The sequence below is a fragment of the Rattus norvegicus genome, chromosome 14 (assembly GCF_021556685.1).
Source record: "Rattus norvegicus strain SHRSP/BbbUtx chromosome 14, alternate assembly SHRSP_T2T, whole genome shotgun sequence".
NCBI classification, from domain to species: domain Eukaryota; kingdom Metazoa; phylum Chordata; class Mammalia; order Rodentia; family Muridae; genus Rattus; species Rattus norvegicus.
In genome coordinates this window covers 17827918-17853658 of record NC_141547.1, presented here as the reverse complement: position 1 = coordinate 17853658, position 25741 = coordinate 17827918, and the positions used below count along the sequence as shown (strand labels likewise).

At 42.8% G+C, this 25741-nt stretch overlaps 1 protein-coding gene across 9 annotated transcripts in view; it reads right to left on the bottom strand.

Moving 5' to 3' along the window:
• The window catches only part of Ankrd17 (ankyrin repeat domain 17), a 136933-nt gene that overhangs the window by 4773 nt on the left and 106419 nt on the right, over positions 1 to 25741 (bottom strand). For 8 of the 9 annotated variants that reach the window (NM_001401338.1, NM_001401339.1, XM_087582439.1 and 5 more), the window contains 8 exon segments: positions 1137 to 1385; positions 7202 to 7429; positions 9759 to 11389; positions 15998 to 16147; positions 18462 to 18617; positions 19184 to 19631; positions 20439 to 20610; positions 25534 to 25650. In NM_001401338.1, the coding sequence (NP_001388267.1) occupies positions 1137 to 1385; positions 7202 to 7429; positions 9759 to 11389; positions 15998 to 16147; positions 18462 to 18617; positions 19184 to 19631; positions 20439 to 20610; positions 25534 to 25650 (3151 nt within the window). 9 annotated transcript variants of the gene reach the window in all.

The window sequence follows — 25741 nt, the reverse complement described above, 5'->3', positions numbered from 1 at the left end:
CTACTCTGCTATGACTCCTAAAGTAGATGTCTGAAGAAAGACGACCCCAAAGAGTTCATAAGGAGAATTCCGAAGCTGTCACAAATGTCACTAATTCATATAAAAATAAAATAATAATACACAAAAGAACTGTGTCAGTATTCTAACAATGCAACTGGAATACATCAGTTATTTGAGAGGACCATCTTGGGAAATCTTGACCATGATTGAACATTAATGGACGGTGGAGGATTCACATGAGAAACCCCTTAAATAAACATTTATTCACTTAAATAGCAGCAAAACGACTACAACAAAACTACAAAAAAAAAAAAAAAAGAAAAAGAAAAAGAAAACAAAAAAAAAAACCCAACAGCAAAACAACAACAGCAACAAAGCCAAAGCTTCAAGGAAGCCAAAAAAGGACTCAAAGGAAACACCAACATCACAATATGGCCAAATGAAAATACAAGGAGGCTTCTGTAGGACAGGACAGCACACACCTGCAATCAAGTATTGAGGTGTAAAGCCAAAAGGACCAAGGTCAAGGCTGGCCCTAGCGCCGGTTAGTTAAGGACACTGTGCTGTACGGGAGACTCTCAGTAAACCAACACTGCTTACATGCACTAGGTTATTTTCAGAGATAAGGAAGTGCAGAGGGAAAAGCACAGGAAAGCAGAAGTAAAAGATGATGATCATCTAACTGGACAGACAGGGACAGAGATAGAGCCTTTAAAGGAATGATGAGGGCGGGACAGATGGCTCAGAGATGAAGAGCAAATGGCTGCTCTTCCAGAGGAACTGGGTTCAATTCCCATCGCCCATATGACAGCTAACAACTGGCTGCATTTCCAGTTTCAGGGGATCCAATGCTCTCCTTTTCTTTTCTTTTTTTTTTTCCCCCCCGGAGCTGGGGACCGAACCCAGGGCCTCAAGCGCTCTACCGCTGAGCCAAATCCCCAACCCCGGGATCCAATGCTCTCATCCAGCCTCTTAAGGCTCCAGGCACACAGTGCTGCACAGACGTACATGCAGGAAAAATACCACACACAAAAGTAACATCTCAAAAACTCAAAATACGAACCAATGTAAAACTGGTTAAAATATTTTAGCTAAATGAATAAACTTCATTTCTAATATAATACAGCATATCATACCTTGATTGCCACCAATCCCTTCAAAGGACCAGATGCCACTATGTCCTACTGATGTAGACAAATTACTCCCAATAACAGATGGAGCTGAAGTTCCAGTTTGCCTGATCCGTGCAGAACGCTCAGTCCCAATTGGGACTGGAACTTTCCTGTCCTGAGAGACACTGCTGGGCTTTTCAGACCCTAAAGGTACTGAGGATGGGGCAGGAGATGGTGCACGAACTCCAGAGGACACTGACTGTGCTGGAGACTCTGGAAAACAATATTTTGAAATAGAATAGAGAGATATATTCTGTAAAATATTTAATTTTGTAAAACCAAATCTTAAAATACACATTTTTCTGACAGCTGAGATTTAAAATTATTTTAATTTCCATAAATCAGTTCATACATGCGCGCGCGCACATACACGCACGCACACACGCACGCACGCACGCACACACACACACACACACACACACACACACACACACACCACACTTTTAATTTTTACCCCCACTGTCTTGTCCCTGCCCTCCTTCCCCAACAGCCTCTTTCTGGCTTTGAAATAATTTTCTCTTCTGTTACAAGATTGCTTAAGCTGAGCATGATGGTGCACATCTGCAACCGTAGAGGTTCAGTCAAGATGACTGCAGCCAGGCATGGTGGTGTGTGCACACCTTTAGTCCAAGCCTTCTAGAGACAGAGACAGTAGGTTATCTGTGAGCTCAAGAGCAGAATGTCTATATATAGTTAGTTTCGGGACAGCCAGGGCTACATAATGAAACCCTGTTTCAAACAAAATACAGGAAGACTACAAGTTCAAGGCCAGGCCAGGCTACAAAATAAAACTGTGTCTTTAAAAACAACACATGTGGACATTAAGATCTGATTAATAATAACAATTGAGTTCAATGATATAGTTAGTGCTTACCTGGCATTCATGAGGCCCTGTGCTCACTCTTAATCCCTGACTCCCGCCCACACACATATTTTATGAAAAGCCCGAAGATTTTATGTTAGACTATAACGATCTCAATCCTACAAAGTGGCAAACTGCTCACTTAATAAATCACCATTGTATTTAATTAAGCCAATATCTGCTAATACAAAATCAAAACTTTTAAAAGAACAATGTTAAAAAAAAGATAAAAGAACAATGTTTAAAATAAGTGCATCTGCAGATTCTTCTTTCTCCCTCATGAGTGCTCTGCCACCATGCCTGGCTCATCAGTGCTAGGAATCAAATCCAAAATACTGTGTATGCTAGGCAAGCACACACCTGTTCCCTCCAACTGTACTCTTTGCAAACAACTGTGCTTTATGAGGAGGTACTCTGAGACTGACTGACTATAAACTAATATGATCAAATATGTCTCAAATCAGTATGAGATTTAGAAAAGATTAGAAGGTATATCACTGGGGATGGGCCTGCTTTGAGGTTTTGAAGGACCCTAGTTCGGGGTTGGGGATTTAGCTCAGTGGTAGAGCGCTTGCCTAGCAAGCGGAAGGCCCTGGGTTGGTTCGGACCCCAGCTCTGGAAAAAAAAAAAAAAAAAAAAAAAAAAAAAAGGACCCTAGTTCCTACAGAAGCATAAGAGCTATTAGGAGGCTTGGTCTGGTAGAAAGTAGGTAGGTTAAGAGGACCCTAAGGGCTTGCCCCAGCTTTACACCCAACGCCTCAGGTCAAGATTAGACCAGTACCAGCTTCCTGCCTCTCAAGGCCAGGCCAAGTTCCATTCTCCACCCACAGTTCTTGGGAAGAGCAGACACATTAATGAAAATCCACTGAATGTACTGACTGACAGTCACCTGACCCTCTGTCCCAGATAGAGCTTGAAGGCATGTCATGTAAGTTTAAATTGTAAACTGGCTGATGTAACCTGTACCCCTAAAAGTATAAAAACTTCTTGTTACAGCCACTCGGCGTCGCCTTCCAGTCACTCCCCACAAGGGGCTGATTGAAGGTCGACCCCCGACGTGCCGGGAAAATAAACCTCTTGCCTTTGCATGGAACTCCGTTCTTGCACCTCACTTGAGGGGTCTCCCGGTAGTTAAGACTCACTTCAAGCCTTACAGTTTCAAAGGCCCAACCACATGCCTTTAATCCCAGGACTATGGAGGCATAAGCAGGTAAATCTCTGTACATTTCGCTGCAGGATCATCTATACAGTGTGATTCAGGGTAGGCAGAGTTTTATAGATAATTTCTCACAAAGACAAAAAATATAAACAAAACAAAAATAAAAATACCAAAAAACCCTAAGCGGTTCCCAGTTAGTTTTGAAAGGAAAATTATACAGATTTAAGGTTTAAAAGTATGAAGTTAAAAGAGTAAGTTTCAAAATTCACAGACTCAGGGCTAAACACTGTGAAAAGCAAGTCCAGGTAGCCCCGTCCTGCCCCGCTAGGACTAACAGACCATAAAGATAAAGAAAAGGAATGCACGAACCAGCCCGAGTTATCAGGACTGACTCAAACCATCTGGCAGAAGGGCACCTACCCCAGCTTACTCAGAGTCACACCTTAACCAGATGTCCTTCAAACCCTGGTACGTCCCTAGCTTCTAAAATCCTGTACGCTCCAGTCAATACATACTCTCCTGCTGTGCTGTAATCTCACTGCCATGTTTAAATGAGCCAATCACTTATAGCCGCGCCAGAAATTAGCCAATTGTGTGTAACAGCGCCAAACGCCCTAGCCTTCCCTATATAAACCCCTGACTTTTGAGCTTCGGGGTCGACACTTCTGTCTCCTGCGCAGGATATGTGTTGACCCGGAGATCCCCGTAATAGATCTCCATAATAAACCTCACCTTTGCTTATTACATCCAAAATGGTCTCTCTGTGTCTGGGGTCCGCGATTTCCCACTTTAGAAAGGGTCTCTCTTCGGGGATCTTTCATTTGGGGGCTCGTCCAGGATCGGTGTTTCCTGGGGCGCACCATCCTGAGACTCGAGCTAGGATCTTTCAGTTTGTCTCTCTGCCCCCTCCTATGGAAGAGACCTGCACTCTAGTCTACTGTTCCAGCACCATGCCGCCTGGTCTGCTGCCAGGCTCCCCGCCAGGTCACTTATAGACTTTCACCCTCTATGAACTATTTCTTCTTTAAGTTCCCTTGGTCATGGTGTCCCTTCACAGAAAGAAAATAGTAATTAAAAAGAAAAGAGTGTGTTGAGATCTATGCTGACTGTAGAGCCTGGTTCAAGGGGTCTCAGAGGGGAAGAACATTAGCACTACTGAATAGAGATCTTCCATATGATAGTCTCTCTCACACACACACACACACACACACACACACACACACACACACACACACACACACAAAATAGTTTCTTTTTTCTTTGTTTGCACTTGTCCTAAGACTGCCTGAGACTGAGAGGTTTTGGACAAATCTGACTAGCAGAAGAGATGTCAGGATAGCCTAATACAGACTTCTCATTAGGCTATTTGGAAACACTCTCATGCAGAGATGAGAGAGAGCAGCAGGCTATGCAAAATAAATGAAAAGTGTACAGCTTGAGGAGAAAAAGGGAAGCAGGGAATGTAATGTACTGAAAGAGAGCAGGAGAGATTTTACAGAGAATGGAATGGAAGGAGTAATGCCCTCGGGGTCAGACCCTACCCTACCCTTCCAACTTATACAAAGAAAATGCATAAGGAAAGCTGGGAAGCACAGATTAATGCAAATGTAACTGAAGGACAGGGCCAGGTTCTACCCAAAGCAAGCAGTAGACTTTCATGGGTTTCTGGCTTGTGAACTCTCTTCCTCCACGGTCAAGAAAAGTCATAAACTCAGGTATGTGGAAAGGGGGGGGAGGGCACCTGGCTGATTTAAGTGTTTTGACAACATGTTAGAATTATACAAACCCTATACAAAACCCTGTAAGGGGGCTATAATTAAGAAATTGCCTTAAAAAAAAAAAAAAGAAATTGCCTTGAGACTGAAGTTGTATTAAGAGTATTTTTGTATTCTGATGTGGTCACAAGTTTATGGGGGCCAGGGAGAGAAATGTGGTTGAGAATGGCCCCCACAGACTCTTAGGTGTCTCCAGTTGGTAGAACTGTTTGAGAAGGACTAGGAAGTGTGGCCTTGTTGAAAGAGGTGTGACACTGGTGATGGGGAGAGGTTTCAGAGGCCCAAATCATTCCCATTTCCCATGATCTCACGATCATGGAGAAAATCTGAGCTTGCAACTAACACTCGAGTGTGTGCTTGCCCACCTGCAGCCATGCTCCTCACCATGGTGGTCATGAACTCTAACCCTTGAACTGTAGGTTTCCTACAGTTTCTTTTGTAAGCTACCTTGGGTCATGTTGCCTTCACAGCAACAGAAAAATAACTTGGACGGTTGTTATGATGCAAAAGCAAAGGAATTCCTGTATCTAAGACAGTGAAGTCCAGCTTAGGGGGAGAAAAGCCAGTGGAAACCAGGTTGCTATACATAAAACATTATACATGCCGATAAGATACTAATTGGAAGCAATTTCTCCTCCTCTCTGGACCAACAGGATTGTTGGTCTTCTCCAATATGTACTTTTGATAATGATCCATTCACTATGTACCAAAAACACAATGGATTTTGTTTGGTTTTGTTTTTTGATATAGGTTCTGGCCAGTTTCAACTTATACTCCCTTTGCCTCGGCCTGTTGCAAGCTGAGAATCAGGGGTACACACTATTAACACAAGCTGTGATACTTTAAAAAAAAAAGAATTAATTAATTTATTTATTTATTATATACTAGTACACTGTAGCTGTCTTCAGACACACCAGAAGAGGGAATCAGATTTCATTATAGATGGTTGTGAGCCACCATGCAGTTGCTAGGAATTGATCTCAGTCAGGACCTCTGGAAGAACAGTCAGCGCTCTTTTAACCACTGAGCCATCTCTCCAGCCTATGAGCTGTGATCCTTGACATTGCTACTTTGTGTATGCGCATTAGAAATTCAAATTTTAATTCAACATATTACTAATAAAACATTAAAAGCAGGATGGTGGTGGTAATGCAGTCCTTTAATCCAAGCACTGGCTAACGCTAACGAGGAAGTAAGTTGTAGCATAGCTAGGTATAAACAGAGAAGCCCTGTCTCAAACAGCCAGGCGATGGTGGCACACACTTTTAATCCCCAGACTTGGAATCTGAGTTTGAAGCTATACTGGACTCTACAGAGTGAGCTCCTGGACAGCCAGCACTTTACAGATAAAATTTAAAAGGTGGGGAAAAAATTTTTGTGTTATCTATACAGACAAGTGTTTCTATTTGCATTAGAGACAGGTTTTACATTACTGCCTAGGTTCTTTGGAATTTACTATGGATCTGAGGCTCTATGAAATACAAATTCTCCTGCCTTGGTCTTGAAAGTAGCTGAAATTACAAGTATGTCTCATCTTGCTAGGCTCTCTAGTCACGTGTTTGTAAATCTAGAAGTCATTCTCATCAGTAATTGTACCTGAAGAATATAGTAAGTTAAGAGTAAGTAGGTGTAGAGTAGGGCTGTGGTCAAATGCTACAACACATGCCCTGCTGCGGGCAGGACACTCTGGTTTCATCGCCATGTATCATTCAAAACGTAGGTTTTAAAAGCACTTTCAAAAGATTTTTGTGTATGAATGTTTTGCCTTCATTCATGTGTGTGCACCACATATGTGCCCAGTGACCATGAAGGTCAGAAAAGAGGGTCAGGTGCCCTGGAATGGGAGTTACAGATAATTATAAGCCATCAAAAGAGTGCTGAGATCAAAAGTGGGTCCTCCAAGAGGAGCAAGTGATGTTAACTACTGAGCCATCTTTCTATTCCCAATAGTTTAAAAACTACAAATTTTATAGCCATTACATAGACTGTTAAGAGTTAGAAGTTAAAAAACAAGTTAGAAATTATATTCCTTACAGCATTAAAATTATAATGAGGTTAAAATTCCAAATTTGGAGTGAGCCTAAGTAGCATTGTGGGAACTGGAAGCAGTGAATTTGAGGATAGCCCGGTATACAGGAGAGCCTGTCTCAAAAGCAAACGTCCTACACTTGCACAGCTCAACCCTTTTTGCTTTTAAGGAATCAACTTCTTCCTCTTGGATACAGATACTTACCATTTGATGCTGATGAACATGGAGTCAACAAACTAAGTGGGGAAAAATGCTGTCTGTTAAAGTTGGCAGCAGCAGGCGCTCCTCCAAGGGGTGCTCCTCCAATGGGTGCTCCTCCAAGGGGTGCTCCAGGCCCATACATCTGACCTCCTGAAAGACTTGAGGCAAAGTTTCCCAAATGTGTAGAAGAAGGTGTTACAGAACCATACGGTGTGTCCATGTTGACAATACCTATAATGTAGAAGACGATCATTATTTACAGTAAGTACCCCCAGGAGAGTGCTGGAAAGTACTTCAGTTAATTTAGGAAGGAAGGGAGGGAGGGAGGAAGGAAGGGAGGGCGAGGAGAAAAAAGAGAAATTCTTAGCTGGGTGTGATGGCAAACACCTGTAATGCCAGCATTTGGGAGATAGTCAAGGGCATCGGATTAAGATGGTCTTTGGCTACATAATAAATTCCTGGGCAGACTCACTGTAAGTGAGACTCTATCTCAAACACAGGCACGTTCACACACCCAGAAGCTCACGTGGTCATACACATCTATAATAAGGTTAAGTACGGCCACATGCAAGTTTGACAGCTATAAAGAAGATCCCTTCTCAAAACTATTCCCTCATGAAAAGAAAGGAACAAAAGGATAACTTGAATGAAGAAACAGTATTTACTAGTCTGCATTCTGTTCTTTAAAAAAAAATCTGTTTTTTAAAAAGAGCCACAGGGAGATGCTCAGCAGTTAGCAACACTTGCTATTCTTGCAGAGGACCTGGGACTGGATCCCAGCACCCACGGGACGGCTCACAACTATCTACAACTGAAGCTCCAGGGACGCCAGTCTCCTCCTAACTTCCCCGAGCAACAGGCAAACATCTGTACATACATATGCATGAAACAGAATCATTCAAACTAATAATAAGAAAGATATAGGCTTGCAGAGGCCTAGTCTATATCGTGAGTTCTAGGGTGGCAAGACCCACACAGCGAGAGCTCGTCCACAATAAATAAAAATTAAAAGTGTGTAGTCAAGGCAGACCTCAAGTTCACAATATTTTTACCTGTGTGCAACACCACAATGGACTACATTTTATTTAAAGTACAAGTCTTTTTGAATTGTACGTTCATGAGTCCTGCATATCACATGGTCTCTGTCCCAATTACTCATTCTATAAAGTATAAAATCAGCTATAAATAGTACGAAAACAAATGAATATGGCTATGTTAACACTTTACTTCGAAAGCCCATGGTGAGGGGGCACATGATCCCAGCAAGCACTGGTAAGGTATAGCCAGGGTCCAGACATGGACTGTGCTAGATCCTTGTCAGAGCTACCAGGAAGAGCCCATCTTAAGAACAAAGAAATAAGAAGTGAAAGAAAATCAGCAATTGTTAGGATATAGTGCTAAAAGCATTTAATCCTTCCACTGAAGAAGCCAAGGTGGACTCAGATTTCAGAGTCGGCCTGGACTAGCTAGAAACAGGCTAGCCAGGGTGCACAGCAAGACCCTTCTCCAATGAAAACCAACAGAACCCCCCATTACCCTGCTCTAGCCTATGTGTCTATAAGCAAACCCGTAACTCTAGGACATGGAAGGCTGAGAAACACATCAAGACCTCTGCCAGGTGGTGGCGGTACACACTCTGAATCCCAGTACTTGTAGCAGAGGCAATCAAATCTTTTAGGTCAAGGCCAGTCCAATCTACATTGAGTTCCAGGAGAGCCATGGCTACAAAGAGAAACCCTGTCTTAAAAAAACCAAACCCCAAAAAGACTTCCTAGTGCTTTGGAAGTATCAGACTTGATGTAAAGGATTTGAATTTGGCAAATACGAGGATTTTCCTGACAGCATAGATCCTGGTGTTGACTGAGATGAAACAACAGGTCCTCCCCAGAGGTATGAGCATTAGGACGGTGTTTCAAACAATGTGCTAATGGGTCTCCAACTCAAGGCTACTCTTCTCGAGCCTCTCAGGTTGGTTCTATTCCTCCAAACATCCCTTAACCACCCTCTTCCCCATACATACAAACTTTTTTTCTCAGAGCAGGGGTAAGGTGAGGGGAAATGAGACCTATTAATTTTACGTTGGAAATCAATATAAAATTTACCATAGCTTTTAAAAGGTTTAAAAAATACAAACACTACACTAAATAAATACACATGACACAACAGTGTATTGAGGGATCACTGCCCTCTCACGCTTACGGTCTAACTCACTGATAAAGTGCTCATCGAGAATGCAGAAACCAAATGGGTTCAACCTCCATCACCCCAAAAATAAAACAAATCTCTCTTAAGGTTGGGCACCACAGCAAACACCTTTAGTCCCAGTGTTTCAAAAGCAGAGGCTTTAAGTCAAGGCTGGGCTCGTCTACAATAGTGAATTCCAGGCCAGTCAGGGCCACACAGTGAGACCTGTCTCAGGAACAACAGCAGTCCAACAAAAACCCCTCTCTCTCCAAGTAGCCTACACACAGAGCAAGTACATCATAAAATAGCCAGTATTTTCTGTATCATCTATGTCAAGTAGTAACTAGAAATGCCCAACAAATAAATACACACTTACCTGAGGGACTCGGAGCAGGTCTCTGTAATGGTGGCCTAAAACCTGGTGCTTTGGAAGTATCAGACTGATGTAAAGGATCTGAATTTGGCAAATACGAGGATTTTCCTGACAGCATAGATTCTGGTGTTGACTGAGATGAAACAACAGGTCCTCCCCAGAAGGCATGAGCATTAGTAGGGTTGTTTTCAAACAATGTGCTAAAGGGCCCAAATGGTAATGGGGCACTGAAATTGGGAGCAACAGGCTTATTTGCTGGATGTACTGAATTCTGACAAGCACTTTGTGTACTTAAGGTCGAAGGTAGCTGGACAGAGGAGGGAACACTATGAGGTCTTTTAATGTGATTGACATTGAGGACTGCAACAGATGAATTCTGCACTGGAGCTGAATTCTTGTGAGGGGCAGTTGTGCCATGAGAGGGTGGTCTAATAGCAGGGGTTTCCATTTTAGGAGGCTGGGAGCATCCCATTTGTGTCTGAGGCATAGGGTACGTCATAGGCGCAGTAGAAGGCACCACCACTGGAGCAGAACTTGTAGCTGTAGGAGGAACAGTCATTCTCACATCCGGGGAAGGAACCTGAGACTGCTGAAGAGGGGGTCTTGGCTCCTGAGGAACAGATCCCGGAGGCTGCTGCTGAGTGGAATGACCTGATGAGCTCCCAGAAGAAGTGCTGCTGTGTGAGGGTCTACTGTTTGTAGTTTCTACTACTGGCGGACTACTTGCTTCCTGTTCGGAAGAAGATGCCCCTTTATTTGGGGATGCTGATCCACAATCCAAAGGGCTATTTCTAGAAACCCCTCCTGGCTGGGCTGGTGGTGATGGGGAAGATGGGGATGACACTGGATAGTGTTCTTTGGCAGTAGGCATAGGATATGTGGCGTTTGTGGGTGCGGTGCTGTTGTTGCTTGCTGTAGTTGTGACTGTTGTGGTTGTGGCATTGGATGTCTTCACAACTGTGACAAAAAGCTGCCTTCTGACTGAAGGAGAACTTGGACTGCCATTTGAAGTTGTACCAGGCACCGCTGAAGCTGATGAACTGGTTGTAGTTGTTGGGCTTGAAGTTAAAGAACCTGCTGAATTCACCTGAGAACCACTGCTATTCTGATTGCTATGGCGAGGCACCATGTGAGGCTTAGGCGAGTTAGTAGCTCTGGCAGGGCTCAAAGGCCTGACAGGAAAAGGACCCCAAGTGGACTGAGCTGGTGGAAAAGTACCTCCAAAGTGGGTCATGGGCAACCGTGGTGGACGGATCTGCTGGAAAGTCTGAGCAGCAAGCAAAGCGTGTGCAAACTGTGGAGGAGGATACGCTAATGGCAGAGACACTGGAAAGCCAGGCCTCACGTTGTTCACGGGGTTCTTAATGGTTTTGTGAGTGGATGCAGAAGAGACTGCAGGAACGGTGAGTGCTGTGGCAGTCTGGGATGTTGATGACAGAGCTACACTTGTCATTTTGATTCCCATCAAGGAACTATTAGCAGCAGTGGTGGTAGGTGCCGATGACCCTATTTTGGAATTTGCTGAGGAGCTTTTCAAACGATTCTTTGGAATAAGTTCATCAATTTCTTTGTCTGGATCCTTGATCAAAGCATTGATCAACTGAGTTGCTTGTCTTGTTGATTCAGTGCCACCCCTGCATGTTGGTCAACAGACAAAAACAAATGCCCCCCCAAAATTAGCCTTCAGTAATATAGCCTATCATTCTTGTGTAGACACCTAAACACATATGCATTTGTAAACACACATAGGCATGCACGCATGCATGCACACAAACGCACACACACGAACCCAAATAAACTTCATCAATTTTAGGCATTCTTCAAATCATAAATTACTTTGGATCAATGCTAAGCTTCAGAAAACTGGCAACTTTCATCCTCTCTTTTGGTGTGTGTGGAAACCATTGGCAACGGATCACAAGCCAGCTAGATACACATCCACTAACCTACGCCACCATCTCCACTAACCTATGCCACCATCTCCACTAACCTATGCCACCATCTCCACTAACCTATGCCACCATCTTAAATGACTTAAAAAAAGATTATTTATGTCCATGTGTATAACTTTAGACAGTTGTAGGCCACTACCTTAAGTGTGGAAAACTGGGTCTTCTGCAAGAGCAGTAAGTGCTCTTAACTCCTGAGCCATTGTCCAAGCCCCTATTTTATTTTTTTTTTAATGAAAAATACATTTTCCCATTGTTTCCTTAGACTAAGATGTTGTTTCTCCCATTGTACAATGATTTATCATTAGGAAACTGATTACATACAAAAGTTTGCGTGGCCTACAATAGTATTATAAAGTTAAAATATGTGAACAACAACTAGGACTGGTACCTAACACCATTAGTACCAGCAGAGGATGAGCTGTGAGTTCCAGGCCAGCCTGAGTTACTTACTGAGAGGTGGTTTTAAAGAAAAAGGGAAAGAAGGCAAGCCTAGAGAAGTGGTGCAAGTGGTTAATCTTAACACTTAGGACACAGCCTAGTTTGGTGAGTTACAGAGAGAAACCCTGCCTAAAAAAGCTTAAAACAATCTTAATAAAAAAAAAATCAGAATTATAGCTCATTGGCGAGAATTTAGGTTCAATCTTTAACATTGTAAAATCAAAGAACAAAACACAAATGTTTAAGTAAACATGGAAAACTTTACAACTAAGCAAGGGAAGAGGATTTGACCTTTAATCCCAGTCTCTGAGGTAACAGTTTACTGCATATTCCTAACTGGCTTCTCCATGAACAGCACCACAATGCCCTGGAGGCTCAAAACAAAGTGAGGAGTACTAACAAGACCAACAACAATGGCAGCAAACTGAAATGTTGGCTTTTCAGGAAAAAGCTTATGGATGGAACCCTAAGGAACAAATGGCCCAGAGAGGGTACCTGCTTGCCTTTTGTCTGAACTCTGTAAGGTGTGACAACTTTTGCTATTCTAGCAGAGGAAAAGGTGAAAACGAAATGGATTAAATGCCTCCATATCACAGTCGAGAGCCCACTTCTCAAAACAATCTTCTAATATAGCTATTTTAAGTACAGCTTTGTACATCCTTATGTCATAAGCTATCATCTTTATTCTTACAATATTTCAGCAGACACACTTGATGAATTTTCAGGTTAAATATTTACATTACATTTCATGGGTACATTACATTAATAAGTTCAAATTCTAAGGATATCATCTCACAACAAAACCTCAAAAGTAATTGAGAGAAAATAGCTCCCTGCTTTAAAATGTGTTAGAAATTTACTACTCAAGACTCCAGATAACTTATAAAGACCAGGATAGTCTCAAACTCAGAGGTCTCCCTGCCTGCCTCTGCTGAGGTTAAATACCTGTATTACAACTCATAAAATTATAATCTTTTATATACATACGGGCAGGGGAGACATCTGTGATGGTTTGTTTATGCTTGGCCCAGGGAGTGGCATTTAGAGGTGTGGCCCTGTTGGGAGTAGGCGAGTCACTGCGGGGGTGGTCTTTAAGACCCACACCCTAGCTGCCTGGAAGCCAGTCTTCTGCTAGCAGTCTCCAGATGAAGATGTAGAACTCTCAGCTCTGCCTGCACTATGCCTGCCTGGATGCCACCAAGTTCCCACCTTGATGATAATGGACTGAACCTCTGAACCTGTAAGTCAGCCCCGATTAGATGTTGTCCTTATAAGAGTTGCCTTGGTCATGGTGTCTGTTCACAGCAGTAATCCCTAAGACAGAAGTTAGAACCAGGGACTGGGATAATGCTCTGCTTGGCCTGACCATGTTTTTGTTTGGAAGAATGTGGATTTTGGGACGTGTGGATTTGAAAGCACTGAAATGCTTTAAGTGGGGATTAATGGGTTAGCCTAGAGGGAATGTGGAAGATTTTGTTGCTGAGAGTGGTTTGAACTGTGCTACCTTGGACAAAGAGGTTTCAGTGGAGAATTTTGAATGTGGCCTAGAGACTGTTTTTGTGGTATTTTGGTGAAGAATGTGGTTGCTTTTTCCGCATTGTCCTAAGAGTCTGCCTGAGGCTAAGGTGAAGAGATTTAGATTAACTGCTTTGAAAAAGGAAGACTCCAAATAGCCTGGTGTAAATTCTGTTGTGTGGTCACTAAAATTCACTCTTAGAAGAATATTTTAATGAAAAGGAGCAAGTTGAGAAGGGGAAAATGTAAAATATACGGTTGAGGAATTAAAGGGACACCCAGAAGTAAACTGGAGCTGAATCCTGTGTTCAAGGTTCAAGGACATTACATTGGAAGTGGTGAACCTAGGACAAGATCCACCCAGCTAAATTTAGGTCCAGGCATGGCAGTAATAAGCCCAGGAGAGGAAGACAAGAAGATCTCGAATTCAAGGCCAGCCTGTGACAAAGCAAGTTCTAGGTGAACAAAAATTTAAATCCAGGATTGGTGACCCACACCTTTAGCCCCAGTGCTTAGGAGAGGCATGCAGATCTCTTGAGTTCAAAGTTAGTCTACAGACAGCCAAGCTTAGGCGGTGAAGAAGCTGCAAAACAGAAAGCTGGTGAACATGGGAATGGGCCATGTTCCAGTCCCAGAAGCAGAACTCAGCAGCTTCTCTGGCTTAAGAGTCCAGAATAGAAGGGGCAAAGGATGCTGGTTAGCTGAAGATAAGTTAGTGGTGATGAAGAAGAGATCAGCATCACTGAGGTGAAATCTGGGAAGTGTTTTCTGAGAGCACAAGAGGCTGTGTGAGTGAGAGAGCCAAGGTTGTACCTTGTGCTGCACCAGGACTTGGTGATGTGTAAGAGTCACCAGGTGGTACTGGTTTTGAAGGCGTGAAGTGATCATGTACAGCAGCTGAGGCTCAATACTGTGAGAGGCCATAAAAGGCCACTGGTGAAGGTGCAGCCTCAGTTGCAGTTGACAGCCCAGGACTGAAGGGGTCATGCAAAGGACTTGAGGCTTGGCACTAAAAAGAGCCTGTGAAAGGCCTTTGGTGGAGCCTTGTTGCAGTGGAAGATCTCAGTGTATCTGAGATGTCAGTACCATAGTACGATCACCAAGAGCAGCAGCAGCAGTGGAGCGGAGTCAAGTAGAATCTAGAGAGCTACAGAGGGCAGAGCTGGAAAACTGACACCAGCCCTTTGGAAGAGGCCAGAAGATCATGTGTGCATCCTAGACATTGAAACAAGAAGCTGTAGCATTAAAGTTGCCTTGGAGACCCCAAAATGTTTGAGATGCCAGAGCCATAGGATATCTGCTGAGGGATCCTGTTACAGGCAGTTGAACCAGCCCAGGAAAAGAAGTTTGTTGCAGTCAACAAAGATGAAAAAGGAGCTGGAGAGCTGAAGACCACTTTGACATCAGACATGGAGGTGCAGAGTTTGGAGTTTGCCCAGTTGGTTTCCTGTCTTCCCTTGGAGATTACAGTTAAGTGACTAGATGGATCTCAGAAGAGATTTTTAACATTGTTAGACTGCTATAAGACTATGGTGACTTTGGAAGTTGGATTAAATGTACTTTTTTATTATGCTATGTTTAGGTATGGCCCCCATAGACTTAGGTGTTTGAACAAGTCTATGGGGCCAGGGGGTGGAGTGATAATTTGTATTTGGAGGTGCAGCCTTGTTGGAGCAGGTGTGTCACTGTGGGAGTGGGATTTTAAAGTCCATACCCTAGTTGCCCAGAAGCCAGTACTTTGCTAGCAACCATCAGATGATGAGGTAGAACTCTCAGCTCTGCCTGCACCATGCCTGCCAACTTGTTCCTGCCTTGATGATAATGGACTGAATCTCTGAACAAACGTGTAAGCCAGCCACAATTAAATGTTGTCCTTAGGAGAGTTGCCTTGGTCATGGGTGTCTGTTCATGTTAGCAGTAAAGCCCTAAGACAATGTCTTAATGGATAAGAGTGCTCGCTGCACAAAGTATAAGGACATGAGTTCAAATCCTCAACATCCATAGAAGAGCCGAGTATAGCCAAGTAAAAATGACTGTGACCTCTGCACTATTTATGGAAGAGGAGGATTCTGGCAATTCTGCCAGTCACTATAGCCTAAACCTCAGGCTTCAGGTTCACTGAGGGACACTTTCAAGGGAGCGAGACAGAGTGAGAGGCCACAAGTGTGAGTGTACATACATGTATATACCACAAGCATTTTACACACACACACACACACACACACACACTCACACTCACACACACACACTCACACTCACACTCTCTCTCTCTACTCATGGTTCTATTCTATGGAGTTAGTACAATGAAGCAAAGAAAACACAGAACCAAAGGTTTACCTTATAGTTATTATGCGGTCTCCAGTCTTGTCCTTCTGCTTGTCAATGTCTATGTGTGCACCAGTAAATTCCCGAATAGCATTGATATTACAGCCCCCTCTTCCAATCACTCTGGATATCACAGTTGATGGAACCGATACCTTTTTTGACCTGTTTAAAAGTTCAAAGATAAATTAATAAATTAAGATAAAACATTGGTGGCTATAATGAAAATAAAATTTTACTATTAAGGTTTGTTTAAACTATAAATGGAGAATTGACTATTGATGAATAAGCTTATTTATTCTTTTCCCTTTAAATACCGGATCTCACCATGTATCTTTGGGTGGATAGAAAATTAGATTTTGGGCTGCCTTCAAAGTGTTGGGTTTAAAGGTGTGAGCCACTACACCAGCGTTTTATTTATTCTTAATCCAGATAAAGAAAAGGGCCCTTTCATGCCAGTAATCTGGAGGCAGAGGCAGATGGATCTCTAAATTCCAGGCTAGCCTGGTCTACACAGTGAGATCCTATCTTAGCCTAGCTGTTCATCTCTTGTTGCTTTCTTGACTAGCATCCTATTACACCACTGCAGTATGCACTATACGCTCAGACATGTACTCTGCTACTGCAAATTCCTGTGACACCAATTAACAGGGATGGGTAAAGGATCTAAAGTCCAGGAAAGGCATTTTGTAGGCACTTTTCTGTTTGAATTATTTCTAATGTTTTATCTGATATACAGTTCACTGAACTTATGTGAGGGGGGAGAAAGACTACTAGCAATTAAAAGAAGAAAAGCAGGAAGACCAGTGTTCATCAGGATACCAGGCCTGTGTGGGCTGTACAAGGAGGACTCTCTATAGTCTAGGTTGGCTTCCAAGTCAAACAATCTTGTCTCCAACTCTCAAGTTCTTAGATCATAGGATTAAATTCTAATGCATGGCTTTGCAAAATTACAAAGACTTCTACATTTCATTGGGGGACACTCATGTCATTGAGTAGATGTGGAAATGACAGGACTACTTGGAAGAGGTGGTCCACTTTGTGTGTGTCTATTGTGATTGTACGTGTGTGCAGGTGCCTGTGGAGGCCAGGAAAGGATGTGTAATCCCTTACGCCAAGGTGACAGACAAGTGTGAGCTGTCCTACACAGGTGCTGGCAATGTGAAAGCAGGCACTCTCTGCACCCCAGAAAAATTACACTTCTGCTTGTATGTTGTGAACCAATGAGGATCTCACACACATCAGACTAATCTCAAACTCGCTATGTAGCAGAGGGTAGCATTGAACTGCTGATCCCCCAGTGCTTCAATTTCCCAAGTGCTAAGATTACAGGCATGTGTTCCTTGGCTTAACACATTCATCTTCAAATTGGTGAGAGGTCTAGGGGCTGGGGAGATTGTTCAGTGGCAGAGAACTTCCCTAGCACCTGGGAGGCCCGTGGTTTTATCCCCAGTGCTGAGAAATAAGGCTGATGTAAGTTTCTAACAAGTAGATTAAAGAATAGTCTCGCTGGGCATGGCAGCATTCCAGAACTCAGGAGGCAGGACGTGGTGGTTTAAATGAGTTGGGCCCCCACTGACTTGTGTGCTTGAATGCTTGGCCATAAGGAGTGGCACTTTCAGGAGGCATGGTTTGTTGGAGAAAGTGTGTCACTGTGGAGGAGGGCTTTGCATGTTCAAGTTCTGCTCAATGAAGAAGACAGTCTTCTCTTGGTTGCCTTTGGATCAAGATTTAGAACTCTTGGCTCTTCCAGCACCAAGTCTGTCTGCAAAGTTGCCATGATGGTAATGGACTGAACAGCTGAAACTGTAAGCTAGCCCTAATTAACTGTTTGCCTTTATAACTGTTTTGTTGCTGTAAAGATACACCATAACCAATCAAGAACAGTCTGCTCTAAGAAGAGCTCCAAGCTACACAGATCTACACAGACCTTGAGTTTAAAAAAACAAAAAAATGTACTGAGGGGGGGGGGGGCGTAAGTAAAGTTTGAGAGCATGTGTGTTGACACATGCCTGCCATTTTTATTTTTAGTACTTAGGAGGCTAAACCCTGCCTCAACAGCCTTATGTGGTGATCCGTGCCTAGAAAAGCACTGAGCTGAGGACAGAAAGATCAGAAGTGCCAGAGCAACTTAAGTCCAAGGTGAAACCTTGTCTCAAAATAAAAACATCAAAGTTGGACTTCGAATACAATCATGAAGTGCTCACCTAGCAATGACAGAGGCCCTGGGTTCAATCCCCAGTAACACAAAAAGGAGTCTCGTAAGAAGCACAGCTTTTCCCAACGTTTATTCATTTTTAAAAGACAGGGTACTAGGATCAAAAGCATCTGGCACCACGTTTTGCAAAGACTCACTTCTCTGGCATGTGAAATACAGAAAGGCTGTCTCTTGACCAAATCTGGGTTTGGGACATAACTGTGTCTGGAACCTTTGGAACGGTGGGAGGAGTCTAACTAATATAAGCCAAAAGTCACTCACCGCCTCACGACTTCCTTCCATCCTTCTTCCCTCTTTGGCCCACGCTTAGGACTTGCTACTGTTAACTTCCCATTTGGAGAGGAAAGAGGAGACGGACCAGATTTTGTACAAGTTGACAGAGAATTACTGGTCCCTTCATTGACAGTCTCTGACAATCTTTAACAAAGGAGGGAAAGTACATTAATAACGAACAGATGGAGGAAAGGTAAACGATAAAGGTCACATGTCACATAGCATATAAGACCAATTAAAGAGAACAAAGGAAGACCTTGTTTATAACTTCTCTGCTAGCTCAGTAGAACCAAGAGCCAGTTCTAAGAATACACCACAAAGCGGGTAAATGTAGCAGGGCAAACTTGTAACACTGTGAATGTACACATCAATACTTTTTCCTTTCTTGACACAGGGTCTTGCTACATAGCTCACCCAGCATTGAAGTCAACATGTAGCCCAAACTGGCTTTGAATCTGTGATTCTCTTGCTTCAGCCTCCCAAACGCTGAGACTACAGGCATGAGCCACCAAACCCAGCTTCACTATCGATGTTTTTCATAAGCTAAGTTTAACAATCACAAAAAATTACATAGTGAAAAGTATTTATTTTCTCAGCATAAAAATCTAAACAACATCTTAGTATTCTTTACCATACAAAAGTATTCGGTAATTTACTTCTCTCACAAGGTGTTTAACACAGCACCAGTAAAAGCAGAACTTGGAACTAACTTTATAGAAGCCTTGCCCGAAACGGATTTTCTCTCCTCTTTTGGAAACGTAACAAGAACAGACGGCTGCTTCTTGCTGGCCACAGTGGCTGTGGCCACAGCCGGCGAATGATTGTCACTCTTTCTGCTGCTGTTGCTGTTGCTGCTCTCATCACTGCAGCTGGAAATCCTCATGTTGTCACTGTCCCCACTCTCGCTGGTGCTGCTGCTCTTGGATTCTCCACTCGCCTTCTCTGGCTGACTGTATGAAATTGGTAGTGGATCATCAAATATAATTTGAACATTTTCTGGAGTAATTTTATTTTTCCTGTTTTTCCTCTTTGAGCTGGTTGTAGTTATGGTATTATTTCGTTTACCATGGGAACCTGCCAAAGTAGTCCATGTAGCAGATATTCCTATGGTAGTGGTGGTAGTGGCACTTGGAGGCTCTGTCAAGACTTCAGGTTCTTCTGGAAAAGCAGCAATATTGAGTTAGTCATTCACTGAGACTGATATGACAGACAGTTATGAAGAATATTTGGAGAAGTTGGGAAATAAATCATGTATTACATTTTATAAAATCAAGAATGGAAGAAAATGTGCATTATCTAAGCTACTTGAAAGATTGGGTTAAGAGGTTTCTGGAGTGTACGGCGAACCTGAGTTAAACAGCAAATATGTCTCAAAATCAAAGTACTAAAGAAACCACAAACCAAAAGTAAAAATGAAGTCACGGAATAAGTCAGTAAATGAAACTACCACGTTTATCACCTGTGATCATCAAATACTTAAAACTATTTCTCAGTTGAGCGACTGGTATTTAAGTTAACAGCACCTGGATTGGACCAGAGACAGATTTCTTATACAATCAAGCATGGCCTTGCCTTTCCATTATGTGGCCTGCTTCAGTCTCTGAATGCTAGGATTGCAAACATGCATCATTTAGCGTACACATAAACAGGGGTGGAGCAAGTAAGCCAAATCCTGATCCTCCTGCTTTCTCCTTCCTAAAGGTCGGCATATGCCACCTCTCCCAGCTTAACCTAAAATTTTTCATTTTTAGTGCCACGGACTATATTAAGACGGACCCAGCACATGGTAGAGAAGTGATCAAGTGCTGCTTGTCTGGCATTCTGTAAAGCAGTCTCACCAGGCTGTGGGACATGATCTCTTCCCCTCAGCCTACCATGTGATGGGCTTAGGGTTACTAGGTGCAGCTAAGTAAGCACATGATTCCAACTGCAGTCTCACATTGGGAGCTCGGCTGGAAAAAATACCTTCAACTTTATGTTTTTCTTTTTCTTGAGCAGCTTGGAGTTCAAAGTTCTCCTTATTTTTGGCTTCAATTTCCTCTAATTTCCTTCTTTGCTCTTCCTTTTTTTTCCTTCTTTTCTCTTTTCGCTTTTCTCTTTTGGCAGCCAAAGCCAGCCTTCGACTTTCTTCCCTTAACTATTAGAAAAATAAAAATAAAATGTAAGTACACCACTTACATTGATTAAAAGTAGGCATGTAATATCATTAGAAGGCAACTGAAAAACCTTAAAAGTCACTGGCTCCAATCCATTGCTGGCAAGAGACGACAGCAACCACACTTAAGAGCCTGTGCAGAGGGGAAGACACGGGTAGGACAGTATCTGAACTCTAGGCCATTTTTAAAAGAATAAGCTCCAATCAAGGGCTTTTACTTACAGACTTATAAAGTAGGAGGATTTGGGGAAGGAAGCAGAGACAGATGCACATTGATTTTGAGGCACTGTGTAATGCTGGCTGGCCTCCTGAGCGTTGGAATTAAAGGTATGTGTCACACACCTAACTTACTGTTTTTAAGCTAAGGTCTTCAGATCAGGGCTCACCAAAGTAACAGAGTGAGTTTGACACCAACATAAGCTACACCCCAATCCCTGTCTCAAAAGAAGCCTGGGAGCAATAGAGTACAAGGCCCCAAACAGTAATACATTATCACTTAAAAAAAAAAAATCAATCTGTATGTGACACATATAATTTCTGTTGTCATTTTAAGGAGTGGAGAGGGTCAGGAGAGGTTATACTATGGCAAAAGGCCTGAGTTTGGTTGCAAGCAGCCTGGTTTGATGGCTCAGTCACCCAGAGGTGACTTGAGCTCCAGCAGGATCCAACAGCTTCAGCATCCCCATGCACCCAAACCTCCCCCCAATCACCCCCACATACAGACTGATTAAGAAGTGGTAAAGACAAATCTTTAGACACATCTAAGTCTCACATTATATTACACAAACTCCAAGCTACTCTGGAACTTGAAGGAAAACAAGTGAAATACAGCCAGATTATATAATTTATCCTTAACCAGATTATATAATTTATCCAGATTGTTTCAAAATCTGATCAAAAAGTAGAACAGTGACAGACTGCTTATCTAACAACACCTAGAATGAAGCCAGGCAGGGGGTAGGGGTAGGGGCGTGAGTGCGTGCTCAACAGCCGCCGCCACCATGTTCAACTCACTCTCACTCCCCAACTAAAAAGTCTATGCCCCCCATCTCCGCCCTTTAACACCCTTTCGACAGTCTGACCAGCTCTACAAAGCAGAACAGGCTGTACGTCAATTCATGGCAACCCTCTTCCTCATGTTCCAAACTGGGACCACAGCACAAGCTGCTGTGACTGCAGGGAAGAGTCATTTTCAAGCTTCTCTTTTTGCATGCTCACTAAAGGGTGGATTTCAAAACATACCCACACAGTCACCCTTGTTTCCTGATCTTAAACATTCAGGTTCTGTGTATTTTACATGCACTTCAAATATACACCTATCAAAACAATGATACTTGGTGTACAGGGGTGGTGGGTGGTTAGTTAACAGTATCTTACTAGTGAAACTAAGGCATCGAGGGTTTAAAGGCAAGGGAGGAAGGTGAGCCCCATACTGAGTGGCTAAAGTCCCTATCAGCTGACCTAGAATGCTGGAGAATGTGCTCGTGTTTACTGCTTGGCCTTGAGCTTCTGTGAACATGCAGGTAGGATGTGTGCATGATTTCCTGCAGGTGGGAAGTACCTGAGTATGTATCCTTGTCCCTGGGTGCAAAGTCATGCAGCACACACAGCTTTGTGAGTTCTGCCTTCACCAAGCCCTCACTAATGTAATTCGGAACTGTGTAACCTGTGAGTGGTGTCTGGTGCAGTCCTGGCACCAAGAGTATGCTGAGGAAAACTTCTTAGCTAAATAAAATATGCATTCAGAGCCAGACTGAACTGCAGACACAGTCTGAAACAGACAACCTTAGAACTTCATTCCTTCCGAGTATTTTCAAGAAATCCTAAAACTATTTACTTTGTTTACAAGGAAGATCTAATTGGGATCTTGTCAGCCAGACCTTAGTGTAAAGTTTCAAAACTAGGACAAAAGGGTAAGGTGCCCATTTACTTAGCAAAGTCAATCTGGCCACCAGCTACTCCCAATATTCCCCAGTCCCTACCTGTCACATGGTGCTCATGGCTTGTATACCTACTGTGTCCTACACGGAACTTTCCAGCTCAAGGCGCCAGGCTGCTCTTCCACCTTGGTTATCTGCTCCTTCTGTACCTTTGCCCTCTTAGCTACTGCACCTGGCTCCCCTCTCCCTCCTCCCACATCCCCACATGGCTAAAGATGTCTACTATGTCCTTTCCCAGACAGACGATGGAATCAGCATCATTATGAAAAAATGACACAACTCAGGCATCTGACCCACAAAAGGAACTCCAGCTCCTAGGGATCTTGTGAGCAACTGAGTATACATACACTCACATAGTCACACACAAAAGCAAACAACAGGATGCTGTTTGTTTTGTAGAAGATAAATATGTAGCTGTTGGTTTTAGGTAAATGAAAGTCACTGGAAAGCAAGGCCCCTGTGGTCCCAGAAATGGAAGGTAGAATCCAGAGAATCAAGATAGACTAGTGGTCTTGTCTTAAACCAAAATAAACAATAAAACTGCATGATAATCCAGAAAAATAATGGATTAAAAAAGAAGGACTGTTCCAACAACAAATAGGATTAGTGTACAAATTGGGGTGTGTGGCTATTAAAGGTTTATCTAGTCCTTGGCAAGAGAGGTTAAGGATTATTGGGTGAATAGAGGGAGTGGGGAAGAGCTGCAGGACTGTTTGTTTTTAAAGATTTATTATATATGAGGTACCCTGTCGCTGTCTTCAGACACACCAGAAGAGGGCATCAGATGGTTGTGAGGCACCATGTGGTTGCTGGGATTTGAACTCAGGACCTCTGGAAGAGCAGTCAGCACTCCACTGAGCCACCTCTTGGGCCTGGGGCTGTACTCTTGATAATTATATTTCCAGTAACGGTAAAGGAAAAAGTGTTGGAAGATAGAGGAGAAGGTAAGAGGTAATGATCTAGGTGGAATGAATGTTGTGAACGCTGCTCTGTATTAAAGGACTGTTATCTGAAAGGTATCAGCTCTCTAAGAATCACCACTAAAATTCTAGGACACAAACATCTCTTCTATGAACTGTCATGCTACCTGGACATAACCTGATACAATACAAAACAGTAATTTTACTGTGTTACTTGGGGAATAATGAGGAAAAAAAACCTTTGTATAAGTCCAGCACAGTTTAGATGGAGCAGAGCTGACTTTCAATCTAATATAAAAATGTGGAACTCACAGAAACAGAAAGAAGATGTGTAAGTATCAAGTCTACTAATGCACTCAAAGTGAAGACTGTCTGAGATACAGGAGATGTGAAAGCAAAGTCCAATATACATGATTCTACCACGTACTGCTAGACAGCATGCTGGCCAGAGAGGTCGACATGCAACTCAAGAGGGAGTGAAGCAGAAAGGAAGGAAACCAATGATCTTGTGGCACACTTGGGACTGGTGATTTAAATGTAGGGGCTATATACGATCCTCCTGCCTCAGATCCCACAATGACTTAAGCCAGCCAATGAGGGAACAGCAAGCTTGAGAGATGTACCTCTATGGGCTATAGTTTCACTTACTAATCCTCACCTCACAATGTAATCACAATTGTAATCCTCACAATGTGTGAATATTTTTTGTTTATTCAATGAGTAAATGCTGTGCATTTATTGATTGAGCAAATAGTTTAGGAAAGTTAAGGAAAATGAAAAGATACAAATGTTACAGCAGCCAGGTGTAATGACACACACCTGTGCTCCAAGCCCTAGAACAGCTCTTAGGTCACCCCAGACTATAACCTTGTCTAGTTACAACAAGCAAACTCAAAATGAATGTCCAAAACTGAAAATGGGAAGAAAGGTAAGAAAGGAGGGAAAATTACTACTGCATCTAGGGACATTCAAGAAGACACAGGATTAGCAGGATACAATTTTTATTTATTTATCTTTTGCTTTTGAAACAAGGACTCAGTATATAGCCCTTGGTTATGGACACCAGGCAGGCCTCAAACTCAAAGAATCCACTTGCCCTTGCTTTCCAAGTGCTGGGATTAAAGGTATGTACCGTTATGGTAGCATCCCCTTTAATATCAGCACTTGAGAGGCAGCCAAGACAGGCAGCTGTCTAGGAGTTGAATCCAGCCTGGTCTACTTAGTGGGTATGAGCCAACCAGGTTTGTGCTGTGGGGCAAAGAGATGGTTTCCAGCGACCACAGTTCATGAGTGCTCGTAACTACAGCTACAGGGGTACTGATGCCTCCTCTGACAAACCAAGTAAGATAAATCTTAAAAAATAAAATAAAATGATAATAACAGAATTTGATCTCAAACTATTCAAAACCAAACCAATTCTTTTCCTGTTAACAGACACGAAAGGTCACACGGTTAGTGGAAGAAAGCAGGCAGACAAAGGAGCACTGACACCCCAAGCATTTTATGCTACCTGAGAAGGGAAGCTTTTCACCTAATACAGACTTGACAGACATGAAACTCCATCTGTAATCCTAAAACACTGGAGGCTCACAGAGTTTGAGATTAGGTTAGGATACACACATACCAAGTTCAAGGTTGGCCTGTAACTTGTCTTAAAAACAAAACCCAACATGTAACACCAACCACTTGAGGGTCAACATACTCTTAAGGCCCCTGAGGCCATGTTCCACATCCCTGAGGCCTTGCAGTATGTGGCTTATCTCCAATCTAGGGTTGTGGCTGAGAATTAAGAGGAATTAAGACTGAAATCTAGACAGAATGTATGCTTCCTTTCAGGTCCATGGGATCCCTACAATAAAATTTTATTAAGATTAAGAAAAAAAATTATACCTTTCCCTTGTCAGAAAAATCAAAATTGCTTCAGTGCAATAAACAAGTAAACATGTAGACAGCATTAACAACTACAATTTGTGAAAACTTGGGAGAGAAAGCAAACAACTGAAGACCAGAGATGGATGTAGATTGCAGAGAGAAGCATCTGTTACCTTCTCCAGGTCTAGCTCCTCCAGCAGTATGCTGGCATTCTTATTTGCTTCAGCAGCCTGCCTGTCTTTGGCTTGTACTATTGATTCCATACAAAGATGACACTTCTTCAGCATCTCCTACAATGAAAAATTGGAAATATTTCCAGCCTCAAATATGCACACTTAGTCCTATAAACATGACCTTCATTAGAGCAGTTAAAAACGGGGG